The 13,780-nt window shown below is 38.4% G+C and overlaps 2 protein-coding genes across 2 annotated transcripts in view; one reads left to right on the forward strand and one right to left on the reverse strand.

The window, feature by feature from the left end:
- The window catches only part of NaCP60E (Na channel protein 60E), a 424,396-nt gene that overhangs the window by 240,133 nt on the left and 170,483 nt on the right, over nt 1-13,780 (forward strand). The gene's annotated exons all lie outside the window — the stretch shown is intronic.
- The window catches only part of Tpc2 (Thiamine pyrophosphate carrier protein 2), a 94,480-nt gene continuing 90,975 nt past the window's right edge, over nt 10,276-13,780 (reverse strand). The window contains exon 2 of the mRNA XM_075308942.1: nt 10,276-11,563. Coding sequence (XP_075165057.1) covers nt 10,448-11,449 — 1,002 coding nt within the window. The 5' untranslated portion in view covers nt 11,450-11,563 and the 3' untranslated portion in view covers nt 10,276-10,447. The remainder of the gene's footprint in view (nt 11,564-13,780) is intronic.

Genomic DNA, 13,780 nt, shown 5'->3' on the forward strand with positions numbered 1-13,780 from the left:
TTTGACTATTGGAAAGCAAACGTCAACATCAGTGTCACTCGATGTCATCAAACCTCGTAATACGCAGTGAAAAGTTTACGGTGAAATACTGTTGTCGAATAAAAGGTGTCACATTAACTATAGTTTTGTATTTGAACGAAGATATATTTGGTCAATGGACACACAGTGGAAGATATTTGCGGCCAGTTTCTCAATTTCTTGTTATAATTTATCTTGTCTATAAAACAGCTGAAGGCATACAAAAATTTTACTTACCGATGGTGTATCCTCCATTAAACGGACGATCAGAAAACGACCCTAAGAGAGTTATATGCAAAAACCTCTTTTTTGTCACTCCATCAAAAGTTACACTTTTTCAATTGACTACTTTTAAAAATTCCACAAGAAATTTGAGCATACTTTTAGGCTGTCACATAAAGTAAGTAAGTATTACTAAATTCAATGCTGCAAAAGAAAACAAGAATATTAGGCGATGGATAAGCAACGTAATGTCAATGGATGTAAACAAAAATGGATGTTAAATGCAGAAGAATTGGAGCACTGTCTTAAGTACATTTGTAGGGGCCAACAATAAGCAGCTCATATATTGAAAATGTTGCAAATTTCGTATTCAGCACCAATGGCTGATACTAATTCGAGCTCGAAGCGGTAATCGGTGTTTTGATAGGGGGACACCGCCGGTTCTGTTCCTATCTACTACGGGAATATACGTATGTACTAGAGCTCGACCGAAGCGTATATTTTTTTGCCGAAGTCGATGTTCGGCAAAAAACGCATTAATCGGCCGAAGCCGATTATTTTAATGACATTTGTAATTAAAGAAATTTTGGTGTGTTTTAATTCAGTATTAGCATAACAGGTTGGCTGATAAGTCCCCGGTCTAACAAAGAAAAACACATTTTTTGTCAAAATTCGTTTTTATTATTCAACATAGTTCCCTTCAAGAGCGATACAACTATTATAACGACCTTCCAATTTTTTGATACCATTTTGGTAGTACTCCATCGGTTTTGCCTCAAAATAGGCCTGAGTTTCGGCGATCACGTCTTCATTGCAGCCAAATTTTTTCCCTGCGAGCAACCTTCTTTTTGAAGTCTGAGAACAAGAAAAAGTCGCTGGGGGCCAGATATGGAGAATACGGTGGGTGGGGAAGCAATTCGAAGCCCAATTCATGAATTTTTGCCATCGTTCTCAATGACTTGTGACACGGTGCGTTGTCTTGGTGGAACAACACTTTTTTCTTCTTCATAAGGGACCATTTTGCCCCGATTTCGACCTTCAACCGCTCCAATAGCGCCATATAATAGTCACTGTTGATGGCTTTTCCCTTCTCAAGATAATCGATAAAAATTATTTCATGCGCATCCCAAAAAACAGAGGCCATTACTTTGCCAGCGGACTTTTGAGTCTTTCCACGCTATGGAGACAGTTCACCGGTCGCTGTCCACTCAGCCGACTGTCGATTGGACTCAGGAGTGTAGTGTTTCATCCATTGTCACATATCGACGGAAAAACTCGGGTGTATTACGAATTAACAACTGCAAACAACGCTCAGAATCATCAACACGTTGTTTTTTTTTTGTCAAATGTGATCTCGCGCGGCACCCATTTTGCACAGAGCTTCCGCATATCCAAATATTGATGAATGATATGACCAACACGTTCCTTTGATATCTTTAAGGCCTCTGCTGTCTCGATCAACTTCATTTCACGGTCATTCAAAATCATTTTGATGTTTTCGTCGGTAACCACCTCTTTCGGGCGTCCACTGCGTTCACCGTCCTCCGTGCTCATTTCGCCACGCTTGAATTTTGCATACCAATCAATTATTGTTGATTTCCCTGGGGCAGAGTCCGGAAACTCATTATCAAGCCAAGTTTTTGCTTCCACCGTATTTTTTCCCTTCAGAAAACAGTATTTTATCAAAACACGAAATTCCTTTTTCACAATAACAAAAGTTGCTTCACAAAAGACGCTCTATCTCACAAACTAATTGACTTACAGACGTCAAATTTTGACACGAATCATTTGAAGGTTGGTACTATATAAAATAATATGCATTTAATACAAGCGACGCCATCTATGTGTCAGACCGGGGACTTATCAGACAACCTGTTATTTTATTCAACAAAGGCAAAAACAACGTTAGAAGGTAATTCAGTCTATGTCTTAATTTAAAACTATTTTAAAACTAACAGACTTCTTTAGTATTCAAAGTTCGTTCGTTCGATTTTTTTTTCAATTTTATCTTTACTGGGTGCTTTGTCTGAAAAAAATTCATCACTGTGACAATTTCATATGAAATAAAAAATTCAAAAAGCTTCGGCTTCAGCTAATCGGCCTCTTTACGCCGAAGGCCGATTCGTGACCGTTCATCTATTTTTGACCGAATGCCGAAGCCGATTCTTCGGTCGAGCTCTGGTACATTCCAAGGTATATAACGTGTTCGGTACTACTTTCCGCTCCAGGTTGTAGGTCGTGCCTATAGTTGATATCAAAAACTTCATTCCCACACAAAAACGGGAATATTAGTGCATTAGGTGCTCACTTCATACCAACTGGTGCAATTGTCATGGTAAAGGCAAACTTCCCAGCAGAACTCGAACTTCATCGAACTAAACCGAATTAAAGTCAAGGGAGTACCTGAAGAGCTGGGGGCTAATCACGGCATTCGATATCGAATTCATAATCGTATCGAAAAAATTGTCGATACGATTAAAAGTTTGGATCACGGGATTCGATCGAAATTTGATGCAATTTCTCAAGCGTTGCCAACAGCAAAAAACGAAGCAGAACAAAATGAAATGACAAAATTAAGTTAGCGTCACAAAATAGAATGTAGAAAAAAACATGTTTTTGGAGGTTTCAAAGTAAAAAGTAAATTGTATTGCATTATATCTTATGGACCCATATCTCTTTTTACATTCCTCCGAATTCCTTCCTAATTGGAAGATGAGATGAATATAAAATAATTCGGCGACAAATAAGGAATAAAAGTGCACATTGTTATTGGTGTAAGTACATGGGTTTGAAATGGTGTGCACTGTTATAAAGTCACCTTTTGCAGGCTCAATGGACGATTTCGGCTGACGAAGGAGGCGTTCAAATGGAAAATAATTTTTGGTGGCATGTCAACGTCAATTCTATCACTTTACAATTGTCTGCCGTCTTAAAATTTTTTGCAAGTGGAAGCCTTCATTATTCACTATTCTTACAAGATGGTCCAGAAGCGTTATGTTGTCACAGAATGGTACGGTATTTGGTTGATCACAATCTCTTGGGTATCGATGTAGCATGTTCACTTTATATATGGTTCTTTGCCAAGCTAGGATGCTCGCTGCCGAACTCGACTATTACCAATTTTTGTTTAACTTTTATTGGAGTTGCATTAGTCCTAAATATTCAAAATATGTTCATTATATGTAAATTTACTACAAACTAGCAACAATTCGAACTAAAACTAATATATTTACTATTCCTATATGGCGAAAACAATGTAAAAAACAAGTGAAAATGTTTTACGATTGCAATTTACCAATCGAAAAAATTGTCGATCAAAAAAACTCGATATCGACTCCCGTGATCCGAAAAATTTAGATTTCGATCAAAAGTTCTCGATATCGAATGCCGTGATTAGCCCCCTGGTCGGGGACATGTTGTGCAACACTGTAAGGGCAGTCTCGAACCCCAGCAGGGATGATGAAAAATACACCTTCGAGCCAACAACACCCCAAAGTATACCGCCAAAGTTACCATCAAAGTCTCAAAGAACAATGAACCCCTACGGAGTCTCATTGCAGATATTGAATTTGGGTACCCGACCAGACTCCTCTATTTTCCTCTGGACTCATTGAACATAGCCGTTGTCTGAAAAAGGTAGAGCATTAAGAGACACGGTGATGCCACAGTTAGCATGTCCGCTTGGCAATTCCTAGTTAAGGGACACTTGAGCCAAGCCGTAGGTTAGGTTAGGTATAGTGCCAGCCCGATATTTCAAGCTCACTTAGACTATTCAGTCCATTGTGATACCACAGTGGTAAACTTCTCTCTTATCACTGAGTGCTATCCGATTCTATGTTAAGCTCAATGACAAGAGACCTCCATTTTATAGCCGAGTCCGAACGGCGTTCCACATTGCAGTGTCATCAGCATTACTGAGGTGGGACAATCCATCGCTGAAAAACTTTTTGGTGTTTGGTCGAAATTGGGTTTGAATGCAAGGCGAACATGCTAACCATTGCACCATGGTGGCTCCCTGAGCCAAGCCGTATATCAGGGTCTTCTTCATGACACTTGGTCTATCTAAGGCCATTGATATCGTCACCTACACCCATAGAAAAAATCATGAACGGCGTGGTCATTTTGAAACGATCCGTTCATGAAAGTGAATCAACACACATGTGTTGTCAAACTGAGAACAGATGGGGACAATCTGACAACGTAAAAATGACACCATAAATTTTCAAAACAACAATCAGCGTTCATGATCTGAAAACGTAATGGTTACGAATTTATAAACAAAATTAAAAAAAGATTTCCCCTACCGTGACACGAACCTGTGTTGCCTGCACGATACACGTTAACAGTCGCCTTAGCACATTGCACCAACGGCGGACTTGACATAACAACGTCTAACGATTATTTTAGGACATTTCATGACCAAAGAAAAACGAATGCCGTTCATGAAATCGTGAACGCCCGTGGACGAAATCGTGAACATTCCGTTTTGATTTTTTGTGAACGTTTCCGTTTCATTTTGACAACGTCCGTTCACGATTGTGAAACGCAATTTTTTCTATTAGTGTATGGCACTCTCTTATATGCCAGATCCCATACTCTTCTGACGGCATATCTGAATCTTAGAACCACAGTGATCATTTCCGCAACCGTTTAAATAGTTATCTGAGCTGATCTTTCGCGTTATTTCACTTCCGGAAATATAAGAATATGTACCAGCAAATCCTCGGCCACTCCCACAATTGCAGCAGAGTATCCACTACTATGGATCATATGATGTCTGAAAACGGTACTACTGTAGCAACACAGCAGTACCTTTTGATTCGTTTTAGCAGTATTCATCGAAATCACCATCCTATGGATAGACTAACCTCCAAGGATCTTCATTGTTTAGAGCACAAGATCCAGCGTTACCAAAAAAAGAGAGAGTGTGTGCTGTCCTCTGAGTCTGACCACTGGAACGTCATCTCCAACGACAAACCATTATGATCTAGCAAATGTTGCCATTTCAACTCCTGGTTTTATAGAACTGATAAACACGTGGATGGTATTGTGTCCCATATGTATTCAAGGATGGCGCAATACGTGTAATCTGTTCACATGCTCTTCCACAAACATCCCTAGCAAAATATCACATACACAAACCTCCAGTTATCGATCCTCATTATTTAAAGCGCGATAAACAGTGTTACGAAAGATAGGATGTCCCAGGGAGCCACCGTGGTGCAATGGTTAGCATGCCCGCCTTGTATACACAAGGTCGTGGATTCGATTCCTGCTTCGACCGAACACCAAAAAGTTTTTTAGCGGTGGATTATCCCACCTCAGTTATGCTGGTGACATTTCTGAGTGTTTCAAAGCTTCTCTAAGTGGTTTCACTGCAATGTGGAACGCCGTGCGGACTCGGCTATAAAAAGGAGGTCCCTTGTCATTGAGCTTAACATGGAATCGGGCAACACTCAGTGATAAGAGAGGAGTTCACCACTGTGGTATCACAGTGGACTGAATAGTCTAAGTGACCCTGACACAACGGGCTGGCAACTAACCTAACCTAGGATGACCCATAAGATTTATTCGATCCTCTGAATCTGACCACAGCAGGTCAATGCCCAAAAATAGTCCAGCAAATGGCATCCTCTCAACTCCTGCTCATTTGCTCTACTACAAACAACCCGGCCCCAATATCACTCTTTGTCACACTCGTAAGACTCCTTCATCGGTGCATCATTGTACTGGCTGGAAGATCACCACATTTTAATGAAGTTGAGAGATTACTGTCGAGAGAGACCTAATCGATTACGATCTGGCATCTCACTGTATCTTAACACTGTCAATGCCCGAAGTGTGAAAATTCGCATCACGAGGTAGGTAATTTTTGCGTGTTCTGAGAACACAGCAGACTAACACCACCAACTTCTAAGAAAAACCTCCCATAGTGAAAATGTAGGGAACTAAACTCTAAAATAACTCATCCACTCTTAATGGAGAAAAACAAGACGACGAAGACCTGCCACCACCATCTAAATATGATGTTTCAAAAGTTGAAAGGAATTGACAGCAAAAACAATTGAAAAAAATATCCTTAAATGGGGACCCTTAAAGCTCTTAGCATTTGCTCACTCTCATACACACTGAATGTGATGAAGGAACTATTGTTGGCTATTGTTGGGAAGGATGTTGGGTATGATGAGTAAAAACATCATCAAATTGTAAAAGCGAAGAAATTTCACCAAAAAGAAGCAAATATCTAGGGTAGTCGATTGAGTGCTGTATGAATGAAAAGTGCTTATGTGAATTTCACTTTTCATTTTCAAAGTGAAAAATCCAACGTAATTGAACGGTGAAATATGAGAAATATGCCAAATATCTAGCTTTCATGTGTGTAGTTGGCTCTGGAGAAGTGAAACACACACCCACACAGACGAACACATATAAAGATTGATTCTAACCAATTTAGTATGCACACTTCAATTTTGAATATTTCTTCTGCCACTTTCATCCATTCTCCTCCCTTACCCCATCATTACCATCATTCACTTCGAAAAGATCTAAGACGTTATAAATGGGCTTTTTCCAAAGCCTTAGCACAAAACGATGGCCATTTAAACTTAAGATTTTCATATTGTCTTCATTTTAGCGAAATTGAAACTCAAAATGCCAAAAGTGTTTGTCTCGCCATGCAAACGCCGGTTTAAACGTCTCAAAGGCACTTTGTCATATTTCATAATAAATTTTATCCCTTTCTGGGGAGGCACAATAATCGAACCATAAAATATAAAAATCATTTATGGACAACAAAATAAATAGAGCATAAAGCAGCAATTCATAAAAATGGATATTCCTTTAAAGGTTATTTCCGCTAGCACCGCACCTCGAGTAGAAAGGAGTAAATTAAGTCTCTAACTAGAAAAGGTTGCTTAAATTCAACCCAAACAATTCAAAATTAGTTGATGACTTTTAATAAAAATGTTTGTATTTTTGCAGTTAGCTTTATCGATTTGCTCTTTCCGGAGATTGAAAAACATAGAAATAAAGGATTTAAGAAATGAAAGATATGGTGTGTATGGGATAACGAAAATGTATTTCTTAATAAATCAAATAAATATTATGGGTGTTTTTATGTATATGTTCTATATGTATGTTGAGGATGAGTTCGACCGGGATGAATCTTAAATACCCACCACCATGAATCACATACGAGTATTTCAAGACTTTTCATGGCCAAAGAAAAACGAATGCCTTTCATGAAATCATGAATGCCCGGGAACGAAATCGTGAACATATCGTTTTGATCTTTTGTGAGCACTTCCGTTTAATTTTGTCACCGTTCGTTCACGATTGTGGAACGTGTGGAATTTTTTCTATTAGTGCAGCCATAAAAAATGCAACACCAGTGTGGACACCTCAGAGATCAAGAGGGGATCCGTGCGTTGACACAATTACATGTTGTACAACATCTCTTGGGTTGTTATCGCAGTAACCATTCAAACCACCATCTTATGGATAGACATCCTCCACCACGGAATGTAAGGATTGATCTGATTCACTAGTAGAGTGCTAGATCCTCCGTATAAGTACACCAAGCAGGTCTTAACAGGTTTTGTGAGGATACTGTAGCGGTGGGAAGCAACAAGATTTATTTTGTGCTCGGAGCCCGTCCATACGTCATAGCACCGGAGGAAAGAAACCTCCAACGACAGACTATGGTAGTATTGGCCTAACCAAGATCAGGATAGGCCAATACTACCTATCTGTAATCAAGGGCCACAAGATACGCTTCCTCTTTTGTTTGCCAACCAAAAACTACTCCACGCATCCAAAGTGGTTTGGTGGTGATGTTGATACATGCTGATCTTCCAAAATCGCAACACAAAAATGGAACAATATTGTTAAAGACCAAAATCATATACTCTATTTTAAAGAAAACAAGTATATATAGCGGTAAGTTCGGCCGGGCCGAATCTTAAATATCCACCACCATGAAACAAATATAATAATAATAATTTGAAAACTCTTCGTCGTAGCGGGTTTCTTGATAATATATAGAATTTTAGGGGGGTTGATGACAAATTTTCTCCCAAGCAAATCAGTTCAACCAGATTCTACCTATGAAGACTAGATCAGATTCAATTTTGTTTGAGTTTTAGAGAAATCATAAACATATCGTGTATATGATGAAATAACGCCTTGATTTGAAATCTTAAATCTGTAGATTTTTTCCGCCATTATTTAAATGAATACGGTGATGATCAGTGCGCCTGTTATACTCTGAAAGAATTGTTTTCTTTTCTGAGGAACGAAATTTTAGACAAGCATAGTTTTCTTTTGACACAAATTTTAGAGACAATCGTTGAATCGCTTATAAAAATTCGGATTAGTTTTCTCTAAACGAAAATACTTCATACGAAAGGGAAATTTCGTTTGTCTAAAATTTCATTCCGGAGGAAAATATTTTTTTCTTTGGGTGTTAAGTCGGACCAGAAAAAATAAATGCGATACAGATTCTTGAGGGTCTAAAATTCCAGTATATTTACATTTTTGTACAAATCGGATAAAAACTACGGTTTCTAGAAGCCCAAGGAGTTACATCTGGAGATCGGTCTATGTGGAGGCTATACTAAAACATGGGTCGACGCTCACCATATTCGGCTGACCTATTTGTGTGTGTGTGTGGGAGTTAGATCTATATGGCGGCTATACCAATACTCACCACCTCTTAATGTTCCTCACATACCTCTAGAAATCTACTTTCAAACGAATTGGGTGAAAACTACGAATTCTAGAAGCCCAAGAAGTAAAATCAGGAGATCACTCTATATAGGGACTATACCAAAACATGGACCGATACGGACCATTTTCGACACACCTCTTTATGGTCTTAAAATACATCTAGATTTCTAATTTCCGGCAAATTGGATAAAAAGTACGGATTCTAGAAGCCTCAGGAATAAAATCGGGAGATAGGTCTGTATGGGGGCTATACCAAAACATGAAACGATAGGCACCATTTGCGACACACCTATTTGTGATCTTAAAATACCTCTAGATTTTCTATTTCAAGCAAATCGGCTAGAAAATATAGTCTCTATACGCCCAAGAAGTAAAATCGGGAGATTGCTCTATATGGGGGTTATACCAAAAAATGGAGCGATACACCTCAATTTCGGCACAGCTATTTGTGGTCCCAAAATACCTCTAGATTTCCAATTTCAGGCAAATCGGGTAATAAATACAGTTTATAGAAGCCCAGGAATAAAAATCGGGAGATTGGTCTATATGGCGGCTATACCAAAACATGGACCGATACACCCCATTTTCGACACACCTCTTTACGGTTCTCAATTACCTCTAGATTTTCAATTTCTGGCAAATTGGATAAAAACTACGGTTTTTATAAGCCCAAGACCCCAAATCGGGAAGTCGGTTTATATGGGGACTATATCAAAACTTGGACCGATATAGCCTATCTTCGAACTTGACCTGCCTGCAAACAAAAAACGAATATGTGCCAAATTTCAGGCTGTTGAAGGCTGTAGCGTGATTACAACAGATGGCAGGCGGACATGCTTATATCGTGTAAGAATTTCTCCCTGATCAAGAATATATATATATATATATATATATATATATATATATATATATATATAATATATGATTGCATGTTTACTGCTCTTCAATTCCCAGATACAATCTCTCTATCATTTTGAATTAAATACACAAAAAATGCCACAACTCTTGGGGCTTTGATTTTTTTTCCATAGCTCCCTTTCTTTCTTATCATCATCAAGTTCGTTTTTTGTACTCCATAAGCAACCATATCCGTTGGTCATTACTATAGCCCTACTGGGGAATATCCGATTCCTGTGTTGTGGAAATAAAAGGAAACCCTCATTAGAAAAAAAAGAATGAAAGAAACGGAAGTCGACAAATCGACCACATGGAAGCAATTGAAAATCTTATGTACAGTGGGGAACAAAACTTTACTAAATTACCTGTTATTCATATACGTTAATGGAAAATAAATAAAATACATTTCAATTTTATTTGACTAACTTAAAAAACACTTGTTGAAAGCCTCTGCGGAACAAAATTTTATTAAATCATCATCATCTGATATCCTGATAAAAAATCACATCGTCGCTAAGTACATCATTCATCATTCTTGTCACATAACTTTTTTCGCATTCATCTATGGTCATATAAATTAAATTTAATTATCGTCACATAGGTCCGATTCGGGTACAAAATGTGCCTTAAATATGTCATATAAGCTAAAGTAAAGAGCCGTCGTTAGGCCCGATTTGATGAGTGTAGGATTCATGCCCTTATAGAAACCGAGAAGACCTTCTTCCTTATAGGTGAGTCGTATACATTCACCAATGCCGAAGCACACTTGATTGCGGCCAAAGGTACGTCGGGAATTTTGAAAGCCTTGCAATTGTAAACGCTTCTTGATGAAATCCAAAGGATAAACAATAGCCTTGGAGATAACGCCTGCCACACCACCAGTGAACAAATGCACCACCACTGGCAAATGATGATTGGGTGGCTCGGCCATGCTCATAAACAGATCATTGGTTTTGTGATAGAAGGCAAAATTGAAACCAATCAAAGGACCAATTTGTATCAGTGTGGTTCCCAATCCTCGAAATAGGCCATAGAATCCTTCCGTCCTTATTATATTGGGGAAAATGTGAACTATACTGCTTTTATGATTGGGATCTTGACCCACCACTCGGGTTCGTACGACATCGAAGGGCATGGATATAGTGGTTCCAACACATCCGGCCAGACCTCCACTAAGGAAATGTCTTACATTTTTATTACTATCTAGATATTCGTATTGACGTAGTTTCAAGTCGATTTGTTCATAGGACCAAAATTGAAAAATCGTATAGAGCATTGTCAACATTTGACCAGCATTGTGACCCTTCCAAAAGGCAAAGAGACCCTCTTCTTTGTATATCAGCTTACTGGCCTGTAACATGGATCGATATTTGGACGGGTGGTCTTCACTAACTGGTTCCAGTTGAAGTTGGAAACGTATTTTAAGGACATCGAAGGGTTGTGTTACGGTACGGGTAAAGAAACCAGCTGCTGCTCCTGCTGATGCCTGTTTCAATTGCGTTAACATCGAATGACTATGGAGCAGATGTTGTTGATGCTCTTGCTGTTGTTGTTGTTGTTGCTGTCCTCCATTTGTTGTTGACATTTTTTCTGTATTGGAGTTTTTATAATGTCGTCGTCGTCACTCCTTTGTCCTGCTGTTGTAGTATGGCCTTTTTACCCTGAGATTTATTTGGGATATTGTGGGATGTGGGATTATCTGGAAAATAAAGACAGACAGATTTTTTTATTAACTATTATTGGCCATAAGTTATGGTAAATAACCTTAACTTAATTGAACGAAACTACATCAAAACATGCTACGAAATAAACAAATTTTGGCATACATTTTTATGGTCTTAAAATACCTCCAGATTTCCAATTGCAGGAAAGACGGATAAAAAAAAAATAGATGCTCAGGAAGTAAAATTGGAGTTTTGTATGGGGGCCATTTCAAACCATGGGCCGATGTATAAACGCAATTTAGCAGATTTCTTTATGAACCAGTATTCGCTTGTCGTGCGCTCTAACTTCTTCTTTCCATCGTACCCTTCTTTTATTCCAGAAACTCTGTGTCTCAAACGAAATCCCTAATTTGTTTCAAGTCACTTTTTCCAATGGCTAGGTCCCGAAAGCCCTCTTCCCGATATGGTTAACTATTTTCGTAGCAGGGTAGTGGCAAATGTAGTGCTGCATGGTCTCATCATCCTTAAAACATGCACCATCCTCAGCTGCTCCTTTTCGGCACAGATGTGCTTTCAATTCTAGGTGCCCGGTAATTCTTCCCTTGGCCCTCCTTGGCCCCGTTGGCTCTATGTATTACATTCTCTTTATAAGAAAAAAATTTCACGAAAATTTTTCCAATTAAAGTTTTAATTGAATTTTACATTCAATTAGAAATTCAATTGATTCAACAAATTTTTTAATTGAAACAAAAATCAATCACAAAAGTTTTTTAATTGACTTTCAATTAATTTTTTAAACTGATACTATCATTTCGATGATTGAAGACATATCAATTAAAAAATTAATTGGATCAATTAATTTCGTGATTGACTCAGAATTTTTTGTGTGTAGGCCCCATTGCATCTATAGGCTTTCCCTATGTTTCCTAGGTCGTATCGCCAGGCCATTTGCCTTTACGTTTCCTCTAATTCCGACATGTCCCGGCACCCATATGATGCGGATCCTGCCATATTTCGAGTATTCGTTGATCATGCTTTTGCATTCCAATACGCAATCGAACTGTAATGTCTACTTTTGCCATCATTACCATCCGGCAATTTGTGAAAATGTTCACGTTTTTTGGCATCGTGTTATTTTCGAGCCTTTTAACTCATTTGTTTATGACACGCACTTCTTCCGGCAAGATCCCCATCGCTTTAGGTGTCTTCCGTGCCCATTCATCCAATTCGGCCGCGTTGGCTATTATTCTTTGATGATTCATCATGTTTCGTGTCTCCGTCAATTCCCCCAACATTTTCCAATCTGATTTATTATTCTGAACCGATTTCGAACAAATCACCACAAAAATCCCAAAATATATAGAAATTCCCCACCAAATCCCCAAACTTTCTTCCTCATCCATGAAAGTATATCCCAAACCTGGGAATAAATCCCCAACAATAAGGTAACGCTGGTCAGGATTGATCGTATACGCTCTCATATAAGAGCCCACCGCTCTTCTGCACAGTGTCCAACATCTGTAGGCAGTGTTGCCGATATTTTTTCCCCCCAAATTTGGGATTTTTTTTCGTGGATGGGGAAGAAATTTTTGAGTTGGGGTCTTAGGGATGTAATGGGAAAATTTTAGAAATTTGGGGATTTTTGTTGGGAGTTTTTTAAACCTTTCTTTTTTTTTGGGGTAGAAACGGATTGCGAAGTTCAAGCTCTAATGCTATTTTGATCACAGGTCCCCGGGTTTCCTATGCTCAAATGTTGATCATCTTGAATCTCGCAAACAGGCCGTTTTGTTCAATTTGTAAATTATTACTAATTTTTATAGCATATGAGATTAGAACATTACTTGCAGTATTATATCTCTGCCAATGTGCTACTATAAGTTTCAGGTCAGGCTCCAATTAATACTTGCCAATCATATATAACCCTTGGGTTAAGTTAGGTTAGGTTAGGTGGCAGCCCGATGTATCAGGCTCACTTAGACTATTCAGCCCATTGTGATACCACATTGGTGAACTTCTCTCTTATTTAACCCATATCCTCTACTAGTGGGTCAAAATTGCCCAAACCAATTTTATATGAGTATATTTTTTTGTATGATCATTTTTTCGTCTTGAAACTTCTTAACTTTTATTTTTTTACAAGATTTATTCTAAAGAACTAGTTGAGTTTAAAGCTCTGTTTAGCTTAGCCCTATAAAAAAAGTTCCCTATTCTGTATTAGTGGCTCAAAATCATAAATTTATATTGGACAAGTT

The sequence above is a fragment of the Haematobia irritans genome, chromosome 5, assembly GCF_050003625.1.
Source record: "Haematobia irritans isolate KBUSLIRL chromosome 5, ASM5000362v1, whole genome shotgun sequence".
Classification (NCBI taxonomy): domain Eukaryota; kingdom Metazoa; phylum Arthropoda; class Insecta; order Diptera; family Muscidae; genus Haematobia; species Haematobia irritans.